The sequence below is a fragment of the Drosophila miranda genome, assembly GCF_003369915.1.
Source record: "Drosophila miranda strain MSH22 chromosome Y unlocalized genomic scaffold, D.miranda_PacBio2.1 Contig_Y4_pilon, whole genome shotgun sequence".
Classification (NCBI taxonomy): domain Eukaryota; kingdom Metazoa; phylum Arthropoda; class Insecta; order Diptera; family Drosophilidae; genus Drosophila; species Drosophila miranda.
Genome location: NW_022881636.1, coordinates 288,573 through 311,306, shown reverse-complemented (window position 1 = coordinate 311,306; position 22,734 = coordinate 288,573). Strand labels below are relative to the sequence as shown.

Sequence of the window (22,734 nt, the reverse complement as noted above, 5' to 3'; positions counted from 1 at the left end):
GTCCCGCAAATTATAAATATTACTGTAATTTCGACCCTGGAGTAGACTGAGATATGTACCCCAGCCAGGATCGCTTCCTTACAGATGGCGCCCGAGCAGGACTCCGGGACTCCGTTATGTTTTGGGGCCTAAGTGGAACAGTCGATCAGAAGAAAGAGTAGCAGGGCCGGGACTGTACCATGCGCAAGACGGCCAGTCGGAATCATTAGGAAAGAATAGCTGTATATCTCTGTAAAAAAAACCGCACGTGAGGTCGCCCATTATTCACGTACAGCCGAGGCTGGCTTCCCTAACCTCCCTAGCATAGCGTCAGCACGTGGCCGCTGCGCCCACGATGAGAGGAGAGCGCCGCGGCGAGGCGTCAGAGAAAGAGAACCGAGCCGAAGCTGGGCAGAAATCGCTAGAGAGAGAGCGACATGTACGCGGCGAGCAGCGCGTCGTGGGCGGTAGAGCCGAGCGAGCGTCGGAATCCTTCCGAAGACCAACCAGCCCGGCTATATATTTCGTACTCAGACCCAGAAGAGATAGTCAACGCCCGGCCCTCAGCGAGAAGAGTCAATGCCCGGCCCTCAGCGCGAGCAGTCATGCTCTGCCTACAGAAATAAAGCCGATAGTCAATGCCCGGCCCTCAGCGCGAGCAGTCAACGCCGGTCTTCAGAGCAGTCTTTCGATGCCCGGTCTTCAGCGCGATCATTTAATGCCCGGCCTACAAAACAATAGCCGATAGTCAACGCCCGGCCTCAGCGAGAAGAGTCAATGCCGGCCCTCAGCGCGAGCAGTCAACGCCCGGTCTTCAGCGCGATCATTCAAGGCCGGCCTACAAAACGATAGCGGAGAGTAAACGCCCGGCCTTAAAGTGATCAGTCAGCGTTCAGCCATCAACACGGACGAGATCCAACGCTTAAATCAACGAACCCAGCACGACCAGGACCACAAGGACAATTCCAGGACAACGATAGCAAGGACTATCGACCAGGACCCCAAGCAGCAAGGACGCCAAGGACGCCTCCACTGGACAACCGTGTTTAACCGTACATACGCCGTGCTTCCGTGACTAGCCCCAAGGACTGCCGGTATTCAGTGCGTGACCTAAGAAAAGATTCTACCGGAAGGCTCAATACGTGATACACCGTCGGAAACGCGAAAGACCTCGAAGTGCCAGTTCGACCACCATGCTTCGACATGGGCGTACATGGATTTCGTATCGGCGCAAGAACGAATTGCAGGCCATCGCCGCCGAATTCGGCTCTCGGTGAAAACCGGGACAGTGGACGAACTGCGCAGCCGGATCTCGGCCTTTTATCTCGCGCGGTGCAGGCATCCGACTGGGATCGAAGAACGGATCAAAGAGCTCGGAATGGTCTTCGACAGCACGCCAGCCCGAGAAGCCCGAGGAACACGTCCCCGTCGCCGGACCGAGTCAACGAGAGCGGAAGGAAGGGATCTGTGCGGAGCAGCCTCTATCTATCATAATTCCCGAGTTCCCGCGCGCAGCTTACGCGACTCTGGCCGGCTTGAAACCACGACTGACCGGCGACATGGTGACAATCACCACCAGCACCGCTTCCCCGAGGAAGCCGGAACTTCGCGACCCGGAAGGGAAGAAATTTCCTTCGCCGCCCTGGCCGATAAGCTGCGACGGACACTCGGATGCGCTGGCTTTCATCGAACGTTGGAAGAAAGGGTCGACTCATATGGCGGAAGCCAGCACAACTGCCGCGAGCCATCTCCGGGCTACTAACTGGCAAGGCAGAAGGATGGTTTAGGACGTTCCAGATGCAAGGCAAGCATGGACCGAGTTCCGGAAGAGTTCTTGGAGTTCTTCCTACCCCCGCGATACTTTCAGCGCTTGGAAGATACGATCCGCTCCCGTCGCCAACGACCCCGAGAAGCCTTTCAGGATTACTTGATCGACCTCCGACTCATGATGCAACGAGCTCAGTATACTCCAGACAGGGAGCTGGACAGGATCTACGAGAACCTTCGGCCGGAATACCAACTGTTCACCCGTAGACATGAGTTCGAGACGTTGCGAGAACTGACCCAATTGATAGTAGCGTACGAGACAACGCGGGACCGCGAACAAACCCACCCAGCTAACGACCGCCCAAATACGAAAGCAGAACGCCATCATACCAAGGACCCGGATTATCCACGCCCAAAGCATGCTCCTCCAGACGACACCGGGCCCTCCCGGAACGCCGAGACGGCAAGCCGCGTAGTGACCCAGGATGGAGACCGGCCGGTGAACACACGCCGGGCCTGCCGTAATTGCGGGGAGGAAGGTCATTTCAGCAGTTCATGCAGGAATCGGAGAGTGCTATTCTGTTGGGAGTGTGGCCGCCGCGGCATCCGGACGATCGACTGCTGTAGCTATCCGAGTCGGGAAACGGGCCGAGTCTCCGCTCGTCAGGGAACCGATCGGAGACATACCTCCAGGGCCCCCAGGAGTAACTCATCCCTTAAGTTTGGAAGGAGGCAGGATCGCCGCGCTAGTAACTATCGTAGGAGTACCGCTAACAGCTACCCTCGACACGGGAGCAACGCAGTCGTTCGTCAGTCATCGCATCGCTCATGAAGTAAGTACCGGAGGGAACGCACGGAATATAAGGACTAGCGTCCGCGCCTGGCGGACGGTACAGCAAAGGAGGTGACGCAAGCAGTTTCGGTCAAGGTACGTCTGGATCAACAGGAATCGCTGGTGATTCTATTAGTCCTACCCATGGTAGTGACGACATCATACTGGGGCTCGATTTCCTTTGCGGCGTCCAGGCCATAATACAATGCGGACGAGCGTACTTGCAGTTGACCAGCGGGCGATCCGGGAAACCAACCCGATCCCCACATCAATCTCGACTCGGCGCCGCATGGTTACTTTTAGTGACGAAAGTCCCGCGACTGCATCCGCTGGTCCTACCCACTCGACCAATCCAACGGCGACCCACCGGACGAAGACAACGCACCAGAATCCCAACCACGGCAGACCCAGCAACGTACCAGTGACAACGCACCAGAATCCCAACCACGCCAGACCCAGCAATGTACCAGTGACAACGCACCCGAATCCCAACCACGCCAGACCCAGCAATGGACCCACGACAACGCATCAGGATCTCGAACACGCCAGACCCAGCAACGCCACCCGAACCCAACCCTCGATTCGATTCGACCGCGCCAGAACCATCAACGAAGATTCGACGGAGACGACTGCGACACCGCTGGACACACCCAGGGCCAGTCCGTCCGCCTCGAAGAACACCCAATGCAACGAAGATTCGACGGAGACGACTGCGACACCGCTGGACACACCCAGGGCCAGTCCGTCCGCCTCGAAGAACACCCAGAGAAACGAGGATTCGACGGAGACGACTGCGACACCGCTGGACACACCCAGGCCAGTCCGTCTGCCTCGAAAACCACCCAGAGTATCCTACCAAGACAACGGAGCTAAGCCACGACCACGCCAGAACCAGCAGTAACCTCAGGACAACGTTTCTAAGTTTCGACCACGCCAGACTCAGCAGCAATACAAGGACAACGCATCGAAGCCTCGACCACGCCAGACCCAGCAGCAATACAAGGACAACGCATCTAAGCCCCGACCGAGACGGACCCGGCGGCGCTAAAATTATAACACGATCGACGCGAGCCAAATCAGAAATGCACAGCAGTGCGGCTCAATCAGAGCGAACGACCCCACGGGAAACCAGCATCGCTCTACACCACGACCCGCTACGCCTGGAAGACCACGGCCCCGAAGGACATGGGCGGGTCAAGGTAGACCAACTCGCACCTCACCCCCAACGAATTATCAACTCGCCCCGTTAGCCGATGCCGCGGCCGGTCGACAACGCAACCCTTTTCGAAGATCAGACTCAACTAACCCAGTTACCGTGAACCTCGACTACAGGTTCATCAAGGCAAACGAAGGAAAACTGCGAGTTTAGCCGACTTAGAGGCGTTCCACGGAGTGGACCACCCCGAGGAGAACCCAACGACGTTGGAGAGACCTGAATGACCTGCCGACTTCGCAAGGGCCACTTGCGGTAGCACGCTACCGTCACGTCCTCGCCCCGTAAGGGGCGCGACCCACGAAACCGTAAGCTACGTATACATCCCCTTATGGGATTAGATAAGTACTACACCAATGTAAACATCTTCTTACTCGCACCGCTCAAGCAGGATAGGGGGAGGGTATTAGTACTTCTAGTTAAGACAGGCAGGTTCTAACCGACAGGCATTTTCTCCTAGAATCGACTGAAGACATAAAGCGTCTAAGAGACGGAAGGCAAGCTCGGCCCCTAGGGGCAAATGGTGATACGACGGGACACCCTAGCGGAGACCAGCAGCCTGAAGTCCCGGCACCTGCCGACGAACCAACGACACACCGGACTCGCGCTGGATCGTCGACCCCAATGGGCCATCCGCCTCCCGTCAAGCCCAGCTGAGGCGGGTCGGAGAGGCGACACTTCGACAACAGGACAGGATGCCATGGTGCCGGCGCGCGGCAGCCATCCAAGGGTGGATCGACCAACAAACCCAGGGCCCGGGGACCGACGCCCAAGAGGAAGTTGAGCCCGATGGCCGCTTCGCAACCGCAGGTGTCCGCTCGGCGCCCAATCACGACGTCGCCGCCCTGAATCGCCGTTGGTTCGGGAGTTATGGGCTGCCATCGACGACGACAACGCGACCACGGACACCGACGAGCACGAGACGATAATACGCGACGCTCAAAGCCTGGCGTCCACGCTGCAGGACGAAGGGAACCGACACACACTGGCTCGCGGGAACGAATGGGACTCGCCCCTATGGGCCGAGTGGAACCTGGCCGGTCAAGGTCGGGCAGTTGAATGCGAGCATCACGCGAATGATGCCACCTTACACACACACGTATAGAACGTATCTTATCGGGTTTCCGATAAAGAACTCTTGTTTCCCTTCCTCTGAATGCAACTCGATTTAAACTGTAATTATGGGAAAACGTTTCGTGTCGTTTGCAGCCTGACCGCTATGTGCCCGGCTCCCCATTTTTCGCGACAGCAGTCCAGCGCGCCCCGCCACCTCAGCCTCAGGGGCGCCTATAACAGCTTCTTCTTGTGACAGCTGAGAACCTTGACGGCACTGGCGTTCCTTACACAGAAGTCATCACTGTAGCCGTCCTAATAGGTGCAAACATAGCATTCGAGTGCTGCAAGAGAGGGAGAGAGAGAGAGTGAGAGAGAGAGAGACATAGAGAATATTGAACGAGGTCATGACGCTGCTATGCCTTTCGCTTTCGTTTCGTTGTTTTCCTGCTTCATTAAATGTCGCCTTTTGCTGGATACAAATCCACACCGCAAATATCTTGTATGGTAATCCAAGAAAACTCTTTTCACACACCATATGAATGTCTGGTTTTCTTTAAAGAAATTCCCTGAGCGCGCAAAGGGAGCTGGCTGGCGGTAAATAAGAACAAAGTGAACCACAGCCGTGGCCACCCATTTCTGGGGGCCTCCGTTGTTTATGGCCCGCTGTGGTGGCCCCACCCCACCCACATCGTGGCACCTCAGCGGGATCGCCGACTGGAGGAATGCTTTCAACATTTCTTTGGGTGACTCGCAATTGGGATCAAATCAATATTTGCAGAGTAAAAATAAAAATTACTTCCGCCCGAAACTCGAGCGTTTCTTAAGTTTGTCACATCCACCACTCTCCACCTGGATGGATGACCCGCCGCTTGGCGCCGCTGTGACGAGAGCAGTGGAGTGGTGGACGATTCCAGTGAACTGAATAGCGGCTCACTGGGACCAGAGTTGTCGCCTAGTCGAAGGAGAGCGTATAACAAAAGATGCAAAGCAGGGTTGAGTTGGAGACGGGGAACAATAGGCATTTTTACAAAATTTGCACTTGAATTTTCGTGTTGTGCCGCACTTTATCAATGAATAAAATATGCAGTCAAATTCCTGGTCTCATTTCGACAGAGGAAATGGTAATTAAATAATTGAAGCATTGAATTAAATAAGGAAAGTAATTAAATTCAGGGAAATTCTTCGAAAAGATAGCCACGAATAGAGTTCGATATGGATACATATACTTCATACATTCGTACATCCGATGTAAATACATACATATACATATGTACATACGTTTCTACCCACAAATTATTATTATTTTTGATGGGTGAAGGATGCACACACACACAGAAAATAGATTGCCCTGAATGGTGTGTGGAGCGGGCGTTCATTTTGTAAAAATAATTGCTTTGCTTACGGATTTTTACAGAAATGATTATTGATGAGCACTTTGGCCTATTTTATCAAAATCAAACCCGACACGACAACGTCACCGCCGGCATCCGTCCGTCCCTCTGTCCGTTTGGTTTGCCCGTCGCTGGCAAATGAAGCGTGAAATGTGGCCCGACACCGCGGGCACCGCGCCAGCATACATTAAATCTTTCGAAAGTTTTGCATCAGCTCCCCCCACGTACACCCTCTTGCCGAGTGCTTAGCACACCTCAGCGCGGGAAAGGGCCGGTTGGATGGGGTTTTTGGCAAGTACCGAGACGGCAGATGACGTCAAGAGGCCGGCACGGCAGACATAGACCGCAGACCAACCCGACTAACCATCCGACCAGCCATAGATCCCCTCGGACTGTGTGTTCCTCTTGGGTAAGCCACAGCGGAGGCGACAATTGCTTCCAGGAAATCCCCATGATTCACTCGAGGATGATGTCGCCGCGGGCTCGGATTTACTTGAGATGTGTAAACAACACAGTCACTCAAATTTCACGAGCCCTGCGCGATGATTCGATGAGGAATGAGGAAAATGCCAGGAATGCAAAATATTGATGGAAGTCAAGCCGAGGCTTTTAGCCAGGCGACGCGTGCCAATCCGCAAGATCTTCTCCCATGTACACTTTTTTTTTATTTTTTTTTTTTATATTCATATACCTATTTATTCGCTCTATAATATATACTATACAATTTATATTTAACTTAATTTAACGGACAATAGTATGTTGGGACTAGGGCCCCGCGGACTGCGGTACTGCCGCAAAGCATTGCTTCGCAGTGGCGTGGACACCTACTTCGTCCCCTTCTCTCCAAGGACCTAAGCGTTCGCATCCCGCTAGAGGCGAACTCCGCGGCCGCTTCCCACACCGTCGGGTCTGCCAGCATCAGCGGTACCAGAGTCTCGGTGCTGACCCTAGACCCTGCTGCTGTCTCCAATGTCTGACGCTCGAGGTCAAACCTGTGGCAGTCGAAGAGGACGTGGCGAGCGTCCTCCTCTATGCCTGTGCCACACTCGGGCACCAGTCCTCTGTCTCGTGGCCGAAGCGCTTGAGGTAGCCGCGGAAGCAGCCATGTCCGCTCAGTGCCTGGGTAAGGTAGAAATTCACCTGGCCGTGCTTCCTTTCAACCCAGCATGCTATGCTTGGGATGAGGGTGTGGGTCCATCGGCCTTTGGGTGAGTGGTCCCATCGAGTCTGCCATCTGTCTATGCTGGTCCTTCTGGCGTCGTCCTTAATTTATGCTTTGGAGCGTACCTCGGCTGCACTGTCCGTCATGGCATCATGGATCTCCTTCCTCTCCCTTATCAGCTCCCTGAGCGAAACTTGCCCGGCAATGACTAACGCGGCTTTGTCTGAGATGGTCCGGAACGAGCACGCGATCCTAATGGCGCACAGTCTGTACGTTGCCTCTACTCCTCGCATGTAGCTCCTCACCTTCGCGGCTTCTGCCCACACCGGTGCGGCGTAGAGCATCTGCGACGTCACGACGCTCGTCAGCAGTTTCCTCGTTGCCTGCTTTGGCCCTCTGGTGTTTAGCAGCATCCTGGATAGCGCTCCCGCGGTCCCACCGGCCTTCGTGTGGACGTATTCTAGATGCTCTTTGAAGGACAGGCGCGTGTCGATGAGGACTCCAAGGTACTTGATGGACCTCTGCGATTCGATCGCGGTCCCACCAACCTGCACTCTGGCGGTCTCGACCACTTTACGGCTGGATATCAGGACCGCCTCCGTTTTGTGGGCCGCCAGCTCCAGCCCCGCGGCGGCTAGCCACGCCTCGACGGCTTGTATGGCGACGTTGGCAAGCTCCTCCACTGCGGCAAGTTCCTTCGCTACCGCCACTATTGCGACGTCGTCAGCGAAACCCACCAGGTTAGTGTTGGCTGGCATCGGGAGCCGTAGGAGCCCGTCGTACATGGCGTTCCAGAGCAGAGGTCCCAAAACGGAGCCCTGCGGGACTCCGGCGAACTTCGTATGCCTTGAGCCCTGACATGCGTCCATTGTCAGCACCCTATTGCTGAAATAGCTGCGCGCTATATTCAGTAGGTAGCCCGGGATGTTGAAGGACCTCAGTGCCTCCAGCGTCCGGGTCCAGTCGGCCGAGTTGAAGGCGTTCCTTATGTCCAGTGTCACCACCAGACAATAGGACTTGGTTCCGCCTCTCTACCTTGTCCCAGCAATGGCTTCCTCCGCCATTTTTACGACCCTCAAGATGCGTCCAGCGTCGACCTCCCTTTCCTGAACCCGTATTGGTTCTAGGAGAGACCGCCTGCTGCTTCGATGGCTGCGCTCAGCCTCGCACCGATCACCCTTTCGAAGACTTTTCCCATGGAGTCCAGAAGGCAGATGGGCCTGTAGGAAGAGGCCACCCCTGGCGGCTTGCCCGGCTTGGTTAATAGTAGCAGCCGTTGCCTTTTTCACCTCTCGGGGAACGTCCCCTCCTGGAGGCATTTGTTGAAAAGGCCCGCAACTTCCCTCGGGAGTAGAAGAAGTGCCAGCTTCAACGCGCTGTTGGGGATCGCATCCGGACCCGGAGCCTTCCTAGGTATCAGGTTTCTGACTGCCTGCAACACCTCGGCTTCCGTAACCTCGCAGATGTCGCTCGGGCTATGCTCGAACCGCAGGGAGCTAGGGATCTGCCGTCCTCGAGGAAACAGTGCCCTGACTATACCCTGCAGTGCCTCTGGATCTGTTGGAGCTTTGCTGCCCGCGTTCAGCCTCTTCACCACCATCCTGTACGCGCCTCCCCAGGGGTCCTCTTCGGCAGCATCACACAGCTTAAGGAAGCATTCCCTCTTGCTGTTCCTTATGGCGGTCTTCAGATCCTTCCTCGCCGCGTTGTAGGTCTCGCTGCAACGGGCCAAGCGCGGTGTGCCTCTGGCTCGCTGGAGCAGCATTCTGGCCCGGTGGCAGGTTCTACGGAGAACCGCAATCGCTTCGCTCCACCAGAAAACTGGATCCTTGTGCTTCCGGAACGTCCCTCTCGGTAGCATGCTCTGGTCGCAGGCGCCTTCAAGTGCGTCCGCCAATTTGGTCGCCATATCGTTGGCTCCGTCTGCATCGTTTGCAGAGTAGCTCTCAAGGGCGCTTGCGAAGGCTTGGGCCCTCAGCGTGTCTTGGCGGTACGCCTTCTCATGCCGGAACGGGGTACCTCTCGATCGGGCAAGGGTGCCCAGGGTGCATAGTATGGCCTCGTGGTCGCTGGCAGTGTATACGTCGCTGATCCTCCATCGGGCGTGCCGGGCCAGCGTGCTGCTGGCATAGGTGAGATCGATGATCGACCCTACACCTGCCCTGCTGAAAGTTTGTTGGGACCCTTCGTTCAGAAGGACGACGTCCAGAGAGGCAAAAGCCTCCAACACCGTGCGGCCTCTGGCGTTTGTACGGAGGACCCCCATTCCAGGGCCCAGGCGTTGAAGTCGCCTCCGACTACGACGTTGTTCCGTCCTCGCAGATCGCAGCTCAGCTCGTCCATAATGCGGCTAAAAGTCTCCAGTGAGAGGCTGGGTGCCAGGTAGCAGCTGTAGAACCATATGCCGCCTACATACCCTCGGACGAACCCGTCTGCCGACTTGGTGTCGCGCAATTGCGGCGCATCGACGCCACAGAGCCACAGGGCCGCTTTGCCAGTAAGGTCCGTGGCCCAATCGCTGCTGCTGCCCACCTTATGTGGTTCGCTGAGGAGTGCCACCTCAGAGCCAAGCTCGCGCACCGTCTGCGTCAGGAGATCCTGTGCGGCCCTGCAGTGATTCAGGTTGAGTTGAATCAACTGCATGTCGTCCTGGTTTTGCCGACCATGCTTCGCGTGGCTGGGCAGTTTTTAGTGCCTGCCTGGTGCGTGACCTCCTTCTTTCCAGCTGCTGAGCAGATGAAGCACGCAGGCTCTTTTTTGCATTCGGCAACTTTGTGCCCTTTCTCCCCGCATTTGATGCAGCAGCCACTCCTGTCCACTGTACTCTCGCAGTTCCGTGCGATATGCCCGGGTTCCAGGCATCGGTAGAACCTTGGGAGTCCATCTCTTTCCCGGATCCTACATATGGTCCAGCCGATCCTCACCTTGCCGCCTTTCAGGACCGCTTGGCCCAGGGAGAAGGGCAAGCTGACCACCGCCAGCTTGGACTCCGCGTATCCGCGGCGCAGACTGCGGACTCTTACTCGACCCTCGTCAATGTTGAATTGGCGAGTTAGAGCGGCACAGATCTCCTGCTCCGTCGCGAGGGAGTCGATGTCCCGTATCTCCAATATGACCACCTTCGAGTCTTCCGTCATTGCGCGCACAGACGCTCCATCGCCGAGGACACGTGCGATGCTGGCTTTCATGCCCTCAGCACTCTCCACGCTGTCTTTTGCCACCTCCAGCAGAAGGTTGCCGTTTATGGTGCGGCGTACCTTGGAGACGCAGCTTCCCAGGTCGGAAAGCTGGTTGTCGTGTCGTCTGGTGACCATTGCCAGAACCTCGCTGTACGACTTCCCGGGGGCCTGAACTATGACCGCGTCTGGGCGAGCGCGGCGTGCTGCTCTCGGCCTCTTGGCCACCACGCTCCATTCGCTGTCCGGGATTCCGGGGCTCTTGGGCTGCCTCATGGCGCTGGTCGTCGCTACGTCTCCGTGCGGCCGCAACGGGGCCTTTTTAAGGGTCCTCTTGGTTGCGATAGCTCCTTTTCGCTGCCTTGGGCGCGTAGGTGGGGGTCCCGGCTCCCCCATTGGACCTTCGGCCACGGATGGCTGGCTAAGTCTACGCCACGGTTCGGTTTGCGCTGCGGCATCTTTCCTCCAGACGGTCGTTGTCTGCTGCTCCTTGTCTGCGCTCCGCGTGCTCTGTGAGCATTTCGGGCACAGGCCTTGGGCGTCGGAGCCTTCCTGCAGCGCGCTTCTACCCGCTGCAGCCTCTTGGCTCGATTCGATGATGTTCGAGTGCAGCTCCTTCATGCGCACGAACAGTGCTCTGGTGGCCATGTTGATGTGGCGCGGATTTTTGTCCATCATCCTGGTCTGAACCTCATCAAGGATTTTTCCCAGCTCCGAGAGGTTCTCAAGGCAGGTAGCCTCCTGGTGGGCCTTGCTCTTCTTGGGCGGCGTTTGCCTCTGGGAACTTCCCGGGCTGGCTGGGTCCCGAACCCTCTTGGGGGTCTCCCTACAGTCAAGGTCCCGACTCTGCGCCGCTGCTGCTGGAGATGGAGATGGCTCGGGTGCCGGCGATCGGGCGAGCATGCTACCCTTCCTGAAGGCGAGCTTTTCATCCTCCTCCACTCCTATTGTTTACTTTAGAATTTGAATTTCGAAATTAAAATCCCCCTCCGTTGGCGCGCAACTCCAGCTCTCTCCAACACTCTGGCAGCCCTGGGTCGATCGGGGATGTCTGGCAGCACCGTCCGTGTGGCAGCTCTACGCGATCACCTGTCTGGCGGCGCGATCAGCTGCTGTGTGTGAAGCTCCATGTACACTTGTACGTGTGTGTGTGTACACGGATATGTGTGAATGTAATTTCATAGCTGACAGACAACGCGGCATTATCTACTCTATATGCGAGTGTGTGGCAACAAATATCGCCTGCTGAATGACCAGACACATTTATTTGTTGCCGCTGTCTCATCTTGACAATCAATTAATTTTCCCCCTCCCAAACCGTAGTCAAGGCTCCCCCGCTCCAGCTGTCGACAAAGGAAAGTGGCGTCGCGGGCGCTAATTGTTTTTAATGCAAATGGAAAATGATTTAATAGCGAAGGCGAAACACATTAAGAATGGATTTTTAAAACCATTTCAATTATGCCACAAGTTCCCCATCAATCTGGCTGCGTGCCTCTTCTACTTCTGCCGCCTGATGACGCCTCTGTTCCAACTGCTATGACGTCAACGATTGCAACACTCTTCAGCTGTGCAGCCAGTGCATCCCGTCTCGGCCTGATTTGTCTGCGCCAAAGTTCACTGACACTTTCATGAGTTTTCTTGGGTCGACGAAAATAGTTTTTCCACATTTCGCATTCGACCGAGTGGAAATGAAATCCCCTTGGAGCATAGATAGAATATTTCAGAGCAGTGCTCGCTGCCAAAAGCTTACTGTTACACATTCGTTCTGCGAAACGAAATCCAGTTAATTAAAATGAGGCAAGCAAATAATCAACAAGCAATTCAAACTAGAAAAAGACCACAATTCTGCTTCCTCTCTGCCTTGGCCTGCCGTAAATGGCCGTCCAATTGGTAATGGCTCGACAAAAATCCCACATTCATATTTACGAACCATAAATATGGACTCGTACTACCAAAAAAAGGAAAGGAAAAAAATAAAAGGAGGTTAACCAATTTGTTCGCTTGCGGCTGCTGTAAGTGACAACAAAAGAGGTGGTGGAGCCGGTCAAGGCATTGTAGCTTTTTACAAATGAGTTTCCGTATTTCATTCGGATTCCATGCATATTGCATTTTCTATAAATACAGTATTTGCCAACTGTTCTTTTTTATTTTCACTCTCAAACTGAGTCAATGCAGTGCGTGGCGGAGGTGCAGATGCAGCTGCAACAGCAACAGCAACAGCATCGGGGTGGCAGCATCAGCACCGAAAATAAATTTCAAATATGTCACAAGCAAAATGAGATAGAATTTTTAGGCGAATATTCGCTGTGCCATGCTGCGTGGGCAGCGATGGCCAAATGCAGGGGAAGTCAATGCGCTCTAGCCGAAAAAGTGAAAGCCAGCATCAATCATGTGAGCAGGCGAGGGGATATAGTTGTCAATCGATTCGCAAGAAGTTCAGGGTTGCCTACTGAACTGAAGGAGCACTGCTGTTCGACAATAGTTCTCTACGATCCAGACTACAAGGTGGCAAAACAATAACACTCCCCACACACCAGTCGTGCGATGTCTCAGCTAATTTTCATTGCCACAAGCGCGGACGGGCGTCCTTCAGGGCCTGCCAAATTCTAAATTTTGGCTAATTTGTCAACAGCCCCCCAGCATTATCCGTACATATCCGACAATTTGGGTAGAACCAAACATCTAACAAAAGCTGTACACATTCGCTACTTACACTATATGGATAGTACGGATTGAATTACTGGAACCATGTGTCCGCTATAGAGAGCTTAGCTTGTACATACATAAATGGGCACCTAGCACTATTATATTTTGCATGCAAATTCCAGGACACAAGTGTGTACCCTCACGTTAAGATGATGCCAGAAGTTCCAACTGACGAAGCAGATATGCGATACACTGCATCAGCAGTAACCCACCAAGATGAGGCTCCTCCGTGCTTAGCCGCCTCCTTTGGCACTGACACTTGGCATTTCGCAACCTTCTCGAGCCAAGGCGAGCACTTCAGAAAATTGAAACTTTCAGTTTTATGCCACCATCGAGCACACAGCACAGTACTTTTACATGGCCAAGTGCAACTCTTTTGGCTGACTTTTCAATTTTCTAATATGCTTTAAAGCTTCTGCTTGATGCTGTTGGGAGCGGCGCCTATTGCTTAATTCGATTTTGCTTGACTTCGATGCTGGCAAACTTAATTTGTCCTACTCTAAAAGCGTGAAATAGGATTAGGCCGACGGAAATGCATTCAAGCTGACTTAAATCCATTTCTAGTTGGGCAACGATACAAAGTACCAATTAATAATCTATAGGAAATCAGATTTGAGAGGAGTTAGGGAAGAGAGAGTTGCAGTGCACGCAGTTTATGGAAGAGATCCAAATTAAATTAAGACTGCCAGAAGTATTCCACAAATAGCCATGACCAGAATGAAGCTACTTTGGGCCAAAACGATGACGGGTCAATACTTTTTTCCAGGCTTGTGGATAGATCAGCGTCAGTGCGGCGCCTTAATGCAAGTCTGTGAACGAATTGTATTTGACAAATTTTCTTTACAGGAATCCGAAAGGATCGAACAGGGTGAAAATGAGCAGAATTAAACATTTTACCATTTAACCATTTGGTAATTTGGTAAACCATTTTTTTGTGAAGCTCAAGACTGAAGACACGGAGTACCATTAATAATACGAAAATGTACAGTAATTAGTATCTGATCTACATCCATACAACATTGAAATGCAGCCCTGAATATCGCTCCGATTATAGTCGGGAGACAGCTCTGCTTTTTACTTTGAATTCCAGTTTGAGCAGGCGACGACTTTCAGTGTGAAAATCCGAACAGTCATCCTTTCGAAAATTGTGCCAGCGAGCGGAGCTCATGTAAAGTGGAAAATTAAATATAAAAATTAAAATTCCTCTCAGAGTCGTAGTGAGAAGTGTCGAACAAAATCTTCTAAAACTGTATTTAGCACGCGCGTGTTCTCAAGTAAGTTCACACATATTTAAAGTGAAAAATTTCGCATTTGCCGCACACACGAACACACGCACGCACACACAAACGCCGGTTTTGTGAACTCACTTGACGAAAAGAAAGAGCGAGAAGAAAAAAGTTTCCAAATCAAAGTGGTCACCGAGCCGAAGTCCGTTGAGCCCAAGGTCAGCACCAAGGAGGCGCAGTGCCAGTCATCGGACTGCGAGACTTCCCAGCAGGAGCCGGTCTCGCAAGTAAGCAGCCCGAAGGGCGCCCGTGTGGGGATCTTCAATGCCGAGGACTTCTTGTCGCGTGCTCAGATGAACGACAAAATCAACAACATCTTGCGCTCGCCCACCAAGCCGCCCAACGGGGTGCGCCAGCGCTCCGTCTACACCAACAACCCATCGCCGGTAAGTGAAATTCCAAGCAATAACGTGAAAGTTTCTTCAATTTTCAGACATTTTGTTTTACAAAACTGCCGCATCATCGCGCTAGCAGGGTATCAACAGCGAGTTAACAGCAGCACCTCATTGCCCTCTCCTGTTATTTCAGACCTTATTATTTTCCGTCTCGCTCTTTTCCACCATTGCTCTCTTACTTTCCGACTTTAATATTCGAATTTTCCTTCTCTATTCCCCCCCTCTTCTCTTCTCTTCTAATACTATTCAAAATAGTTTGGTTAATTTCTATAAAAATCAAATGCAAATTGGGAAAAACGCACACACGTATGTAAATACATATATGTATGTATGTATGTATATGCATGCGTTAACAGAATGTCGACAGAATATTAGCAACAGTTGCAAAGTCATTCGATTTCTGCGCTGCTGACACTTTCTCTCGTATCTGTCGTTTTCTCTCCTGCCGGTATTCAATTATTTTCTGGCACTTTCACTTCCTCACCTCTTCATTTCCTTCCGGATCTAACTTCCGCTACTACCTCTCGCCTTCTCATCCCCCCTCCCTTAGCAAGCAAGCTTGCGTGTCGGCATGACTGGGGGGCAGCTGTCCCAACGCATGAGCAACATCTCGCTGTCCTCCGGCACGGACTCCGTGGGCCACATGGATCGCGGCAGCAGCTCCAGTCTCGCTAGCAGCGCCACCGTTGGCACCAACACCATCACCAGCGGCATTTCCAAGGAGTGCGCCAATTACCCCGTCGGCAGTCAGTCGGCCCGTCCATACGTCCAACTTCCGGGCATACACATTTCCAACCCTCTCCAGTACGGGCCAGAGAATATGCAGGAAATAGACGCTGGCAAAATGGCGCACAACGGCAAGGCACTCACAGGGCGCTACAATGCCACGCCCACCTATGGCTTCGACAACGAGCAGAACTACTGCCTGGTAAGGGGCTCCTGCATATCTGTAAATCAAGCCGATTCTATGCTCAATCTCAGAATTCAGAACAGTTGCCGTCTCCAATGCCCCCTCCACCATACGCCTTGGCACGCGTGAGCAGCACACGCAACTTCGAGCTCGAGAACCACACACCGCCGGCATGTCCCGGCTCTGGACCCATTGCCATGACGAACGGCACCATCCAGTTGCGCCTCCGCGATGGCGTGCGGTGAGTGTGGACGCCCCCAGCCCCTTGGCTCTTCTTTAAGACCGACCCCTAATGTTAATACCTTTCTTTGCATGGGGCAGCATTGACATGACTCTGGACAAGGCGGTGCGCGTGCTCAATCAGCGCAGCATGGTAGCAGTTGCTCTATCACGCAACTGCAGCAACTCGGCTTTGATCCACCCCAATGAACGCATCTTGCAGAGCGGCGCTAAAGTCGAAATAGTCACCTACGACGGCATGAAGGGCAATAACTTTGTGTGAGTGGGAATGGCCCTTACCCCAACGTGGCATCTTTTGAATCCTTTGAATTATCTTCCATTACAGTCGCTATGCCAAGATGTGGTACAAGGGTGTGAGCTTCACCAGCGAGGCGTGCGCTCTCATCTACCTGGTGGACACAGCCGGGACGCGCACCACAACCGACACTTTCACCGATCTGACCAAGGACTACACCCTGGCAATGTTCTATGAGTGAGTCCCCCGGCCAATTGCATCGCTTCTTATTTGGCTAATTTCGATTTAATTCCCGAACTTCTCGCAGCGACTCGCGCCATGGTCCCTCTTATATGGCTGAAGCCCATGACGTGATTGCCAATTCAGCTTACACCTGTACCGAGGATGGCACTGAGATCTATGACATAAACGGATTTCGCATCACCCAGGCAGCCGATGGCCTGGTGAAGGTCACTCGTGTGGACAACAAGTGCTTGATTCGCACCAGTCCCGGCAATGGATCGGCCACTTTGACCACACCTGGCATCCATTGCACTGCCTCTCTGGGCAAGACCTCGCATCTGTTTGTTCGGTGAGTATCAAACCGATGCTCTCAACCTCCCCCTCCCCCTCCCCCTCGCCAGTCATCCTGCTCTGCTAACTTCCGTTCTGTTCTGTCCTTTGTAGTCGCAATGAGAAGCGCATGCACTTCGATGGATCCTGTTTCATTGTACGCAACGCCGGACACTCCGCCGGCTTCAATGAGAACAACCTGCTCATTGTCTACTGAGCGGCGTTCGTAGTCCGGAGATAGAAACGGCGCAGTGGTAGCCCAACCCACACGCACACACTCACACATGTCAACACATTTCACCTGGAACACATACATAGACACCTACAGCAGCACACTTGAGGGACCTTGACGTGGAGAGAGGGATTCAGTTAGGATCCCGGAATTTAGGAATATCAAAATCAATTTGGGAAATAAGTTAGAAAGCAAATATGTTCGTACAAAAACCAGCACCACACCACACCACACACACACACCTCAGCGAAGGAACTCAGCCCAGTCCTATCTGGGTTCCGATTGCTCGACATGGGCGCAACACAACCACACCACCAACCCCCAGGGAATACTAGTTGTCTTTCGTTTACCATTGCCTACATATATATCATGCCGTATATATGGGTGTATTACTAGTTGTTATTGCAAATCGGGAGCGCTTTCCTGCTTCCCCAAATCAGTTGGCCAAATCAGACCGATCTCAAGCTGAAGCGGAACCAATCAGAGCCGAATCGCATCGAACAGGGCCGTGCCAGCGTTTGGTGTTCAAAAAAAGAAACATCGTTTTTCTCCTCGTTTCCATTTCGGCTTTTTCAGTTCTTCTAAATTTTTTCTTTTACGCAGTTCAGTTCTAAATTTTGTTTGAAAGACTTTAAAAATGGCAAAACTCAAGAAAAAAAGTTTAAAGAAATATGTCCCAAAAAAAAATTTACAAAATTTGCACAGTTGGTGCGTCTGATTAAGCAACGTGTATTCAACAATTATAGTAGATCAGAGGACTAGTTCTCTTGGGCGTTACGTTTAGGCGACGGAACGCCAGTGACGATACATTATTTCTAAGCTACCAGTTCTTTTAATGCAACAGCAACAGCATCGGGGTGGCAGCATCAGCACCGAAAATAAATTTCAAATATGTCACAAGCAAAATGAGATAGAATTTTTAGGCGAATATTCGCTGTGCCATGCTGCGTGGGCAGCGATGGCCAAATGCAGGGGAAGTCAATGCGCTCTAGCCGAAAAAGTGAAAGCCAGCATCAATCATGTGAGCAGGCGAGGGGATATAGTTGTCAATCGATTCGCAAGAAGTTCAGGGTTGCCTACTGAACTGAACCGTTCGACAATAGTTCTCTACGATCCAGACTACAAGGTGGCAAAACAATAACACTCCCCCACACACCAGTCGTGCGATGTCTCAGCTAATTTTCATTGCCACAAGCGCGGACGGGCGTCCTTCAGGGCCTGCCAAATTCTAAATTTTGGCTAATTTGTCAACAGCCCCCCAGCATTATCCGTACATATCCGACAATTTGGGTAGAACCAAACATCTAACAAAAGCTGTACACATTCGCTACTTACACTATATGGATAGTACGGATTGAATTACTGGAACCATGTGTCCGCTATAGAGAGCTTAGCTTGTACATACATAAATGGGCACCTAGCACTATTATATTTTGCATGCAAATTCCAGGACACAAGTGTGTACCCTCACGTTAAGATGATGCCAGAAGTTCCAACTGACGAAGCAGATATGCGATACACTGCATCAGCAGTAACCCACCAAGATGAGGCTCCTCCGTGCTTAGCCGCCTCCTTTGGCACTGACACTTGGCATTTCGCAACCTTCTCGAGCCAAGGCTAGCACTTCAGAAAATTGAAACTTTCAGTTTTATGCCACCATCGAGCACACAGCACAGTACTTTTACATGGCCAAGTGCAACTCTTTTGGCTGACTTTTCAATTTTCTAATATGCTTTAAAGCTTCTGCTTGATGCTGTTGGGAGCGGCGCCTATTGCTTAATTCGATTTTGCTTGACTTTGATGCTGGAAAACTTAATTTGTCCGACTCTAAAAGCGTGAAATAGGATTAGGCCGACGGATATGCATTCAAGCTGACTTAAATCCATTTCTAGTTGGGCAACGATACAAAGTACCAATTAATAATCTATAGGAAATCAGATTTGAGAGGAGTTAGGGAAGAGAGAGTTGCAGTGCACGCAGTTTATGGAAGAGATCCAAATTAAATTAAGACTGCCAGAAGTATTCCACAAATAGCCATGACCAGAATGAAGCTACTTTGGGCCAAAACGATGACGGGTCAATACTTTTTTCCAGGCTTGTGGATAGATCAGCGTCAGTGCGGCGCCTTAATGCAAGTCTGTGAACGAATTGTATTTGGTAAATTTTCTTTACAGGAATCCGAAAGGATCGAACAGGGTGAAAATGAGCAGTGTACGAATTAAACATTTTACCATTTAACCATTTGGTAATTTGGTAAACCATTTTTTTGTGAAGCTCAAGACTGAAGCCACGGAGTACCATTAATAATACGAAAATGTACAGTAATTAGTATCTGATCTACATCCATACAACATTGAAATGCAGCCCTGAATATCGCTCCGATTATAATCGGGAGACAGCTCTGCTCTTCACTTTGAATTCCAGTTTGAGCAGGCGACGACTTTCAGTGTGAAAATCCGAACAGTCATCCTTTCGAAAATTGTGCCAGCGAGCGGAGCTCATGTAAAGTGGAAAATTAAATATAAAAATTAAAATTCCTCTCAGAGTCGTAGTGAGAAGTGTCGAACAAAATCTTCTAAAACTGTATTTAGCACGCGCGTGTTCTCAAGTAAGTTCACACATATTTAAAGTGAAAAATTTCGCATTTGCCGCACACACGAACACACGCACGCACACACAAACGCCGGTTTTGTGAACTCACTTGACGAAAAGAAAGAGCGAGAAGAAAAAAGTTTCCAAATCAAAGTGGTCACCGAGCCGAAGTCCGTTGAGCCCAAGGTCAGCACCAAGGAGGCGCAGTGCCAGTCATCGGACTGCGAGACTTCCCAGCAGGAGCCGGTCTCGCAAGTAAGCAGCCCGAAGGGCGCCCGTGTGGGGATCTTCAATGCCGAGGACTTCTTGTCGCGTGCTCAGATGAACGACAAAATCAACAACATCTTGCGCTCGCCCACCAAGCCGCCCAACGGGGTGCGCCAGCGCTCCGTCTACACCAACAACCCATCGCCGGTAAGTGAAATTCCAAGCAATAACGTGAAAGTTTCTTCAATTTTCAGACATTTTGTTTTACAAAACTGCCGCATCATCGCGCTAGCAGGGTATCAACAGCGAGTTAACAGCAGCACCTCATTGCCCTTTCCTGTTATTTCAGACCTTATTATTTTCCGTCTCGCTCTTTTCCACCATTGCTCTCTTACTTTCCGACTTTAATATTCGAATTTTCCTTCTCTATTCCCCCCTCTTCTCTTCTCTTCTAAAACTATTCAAAATAGTTTGGTTCATTTCTATAAAAATCAAATGCAAATTGGGAAAAACGCACACCCGTATGTAAATACATATATGTATGTATGTATGTATATGCATGCGTTAACAGAATGTCGACAGAATATTAGCAACAGTTGCAAAGTCATTCGATTTCTGCGCTGCTGACACTTTCTCTCGTATCTGTCGTTTTCTCTCCTGCCGGTATTCAATTATTTTCTGGCACTTTCACTTCCTCACCTCTTCATTTCCTTCCGGATCTAACTTCCGCTACTACCTCTCGCCTTCTCATCCCCCCTCCCTTAGCAAGCAAGCTTGCGTGTCGGCATGACTGGGGGCAGCTGTCCCAACGCATGAGCAACATCTCGCTGTCCTCCGGCACGGACTCCGTGGGCCACATGGATCGCGGCAGCAGCTCCAGTCTCGCTAGCAGCGCCACCGTTGGCACCAACACCATCACCAGCGGCATTTCCAAGGAGGGCGCCAATTACCCCGTCGGCAGTCAGTCGGCCCGTCCATACGTCTAACTTCCGGGCATACACATTTCCAACCCTCTCCAGTACGGGCCAGAGAATATGCAGGAAATAGACGCTGGCAAAATGGCGCACAACGGCAAGGCACTCACAGGGCGCTACAATGCCACGCCCACCTATGGCTTCGACAACGAGCAGAACTACTGCCTGGTAAGGGGCTCCTGCATATCTGTAAATCAAGCCGATTCTATGCTCAATCTCAGAATTCAGAACAGTTGCCGTCTCCAATGCCCCCTCAACCATACGCCTTGGCACGCGTGAGCAGCACACGCAACTTCGAGCTCGAGAACCACACACCGCCGGCATGTCCCGGCTCTGGACCCATTGCCATGACGAACGGCACCATCCAGTTGCGCCTCCGCGATGGCGTGCGGTGAGTGTGGACGCCCCCAGCCCCTTGGCTCTTCTTTAAGACCGACCCCTAATGTTAATACCTTTCTTTGCATGGGGCAGCATTGACATGACTCTGGACAAGGCGGTGCGCGTGCTCAATCAGCGCAGCATGGTAGCAGTTGCTCTATCACGCAACTGCAGCAACTCGGCTTTGATCCACCCCAATGAACGCATCTTGCAGAGCGGCGCTAAAGTCGAAATAGTCACCTACGACGGCATGAAGGGCAATAACTTTGTGTGAGTGGGAATGGCCCTTACCCCAACGTGGCATCTTTTGAATCCTTTGAATTATCTTCCCATTACAGTCGCTATGCCAATATGTGGTACAAGGGTGTGAGCTTCACCAGCGAGGCGTGCGCTCTCATCTACCTGGTGGACACAGCCGGGACGCGCACCACAACCGACACTTTCACCGATCTGACCAAGGACTAAACCCTGGCAGTGTTCTATGAGTGAGTCCCCCCGGCCAATTGCATCGCTTCTTATTTGGCTAATTTCGATTTAATTCCCGAACTTCTCGCAGCGACTCGCGCCATGGTCCCTCTTATATGGCTGAAGCCCATGACGTGATTGCCAATTCAGCTTACACCTGTACCGAGGATGGCACTGAGATCTATGACATAAACGGATTTCGCATCACCCAGGCAGCCGATGGCCTGGTGAAGGTCACTCGTGTGGACAACAAGTGCTTGATTCGCACCAGTCCCGGCAATGGATCGGCCACTTTGACCACACCTGGCATCCATTGCACTGCCTCTCTGGGCAAGACCTCGCATCTGTTTGTTCGGTGAGTATCAAACCGATGCTCTCAACCTCCCCCTCCCCCTCGCCAGTCATCCTGCTCTGCTAACTTCCGTTCTGTTCTGTCCTTTGTAGTCGCAATGAGAAGCGCATGCACTTCGATGGATCCTGTTTCATTGTACGCAACGCCGGACACTCCGCCGGCTTCAATGAGAACAACCTGCTCATTGTCTACTGAGCGGCGTTCGTAGTCCGGAGATAGAAACGGCGCAGTGGTAGCCCAACCCACACGCACACACTCACACATGTCAACACATTTCACCTGGAACACATACATAGACACCTACAGCAGCACACTTGAGGGACCTTGACGTGGAGAGAGGGATTCAGTTAGGATCCCGGAATTTAGGAATATCAAAATCAATTTGGGAAATAAGTTAGAAAGCAAATATGTTCGTACAAAAACCAGCACCACACCACACCACACACACACACCTCAGCGAAGGAACTCAGCCCAGTCCTATCTGGGTTCCGATTGCTCGACATGGGCGCAACACAACCACACCACCAACCCCCAGGGAATACTAGTTGTCTTTCGTTTACCATTGCCTACATATATATCATGCCGTATATATGGGTGTATTACTAGTTGTTATTGCAAATCGGGAGCGCTTTCC

The 22,734-nt window shown here is 52.0% G+C and overlaps 1 protein-coding gene and 1 pseudogene across 1 annotated transcript in view; both read left to right on the top strand.

The window, feature by feature from the left end:
- The window catches only part of LOC117194917, a 39,576-nt gene extending 22,357 nt beyond the window's left edge, over positions 1-17,219 (top strand). The window contains exons 2-7 of the mRNA XM_033399382.1: positions 15,555-15,891; positions 15,945-16,114; positions 16,195-16,371; positions 16,439-16,585; positions 16,656-16,919; positions 17,015-17,219. Coding sequence (XP_033255273.1) covers positions 15,555-15,891; positions 15,945-16,114; positions 16,195-16,371; positions 16,439-16,585; positions 16,656-16,919; positions 17,015-17,117 — 1,198 coding nt within the window. The 3' untranslated portion in view covers positions 17,118-17,219. The remainder of the gene's footprint in view (positions 1-15,554; positions 15,892-15,944; positions 16,115-16,194; positions 16,372-16,438; positions 16,586-16,655; positions 16,920-17,014) is intronic.
- Positions 17,220-20,736: 3,517 nt separating this feature from the next.
- Positions 20,737-22,409, top strand: LOC117194909 (annotated as a pseudogene).
- Positions 22,410-22,734: the final 325 nt, after the last annotated feature.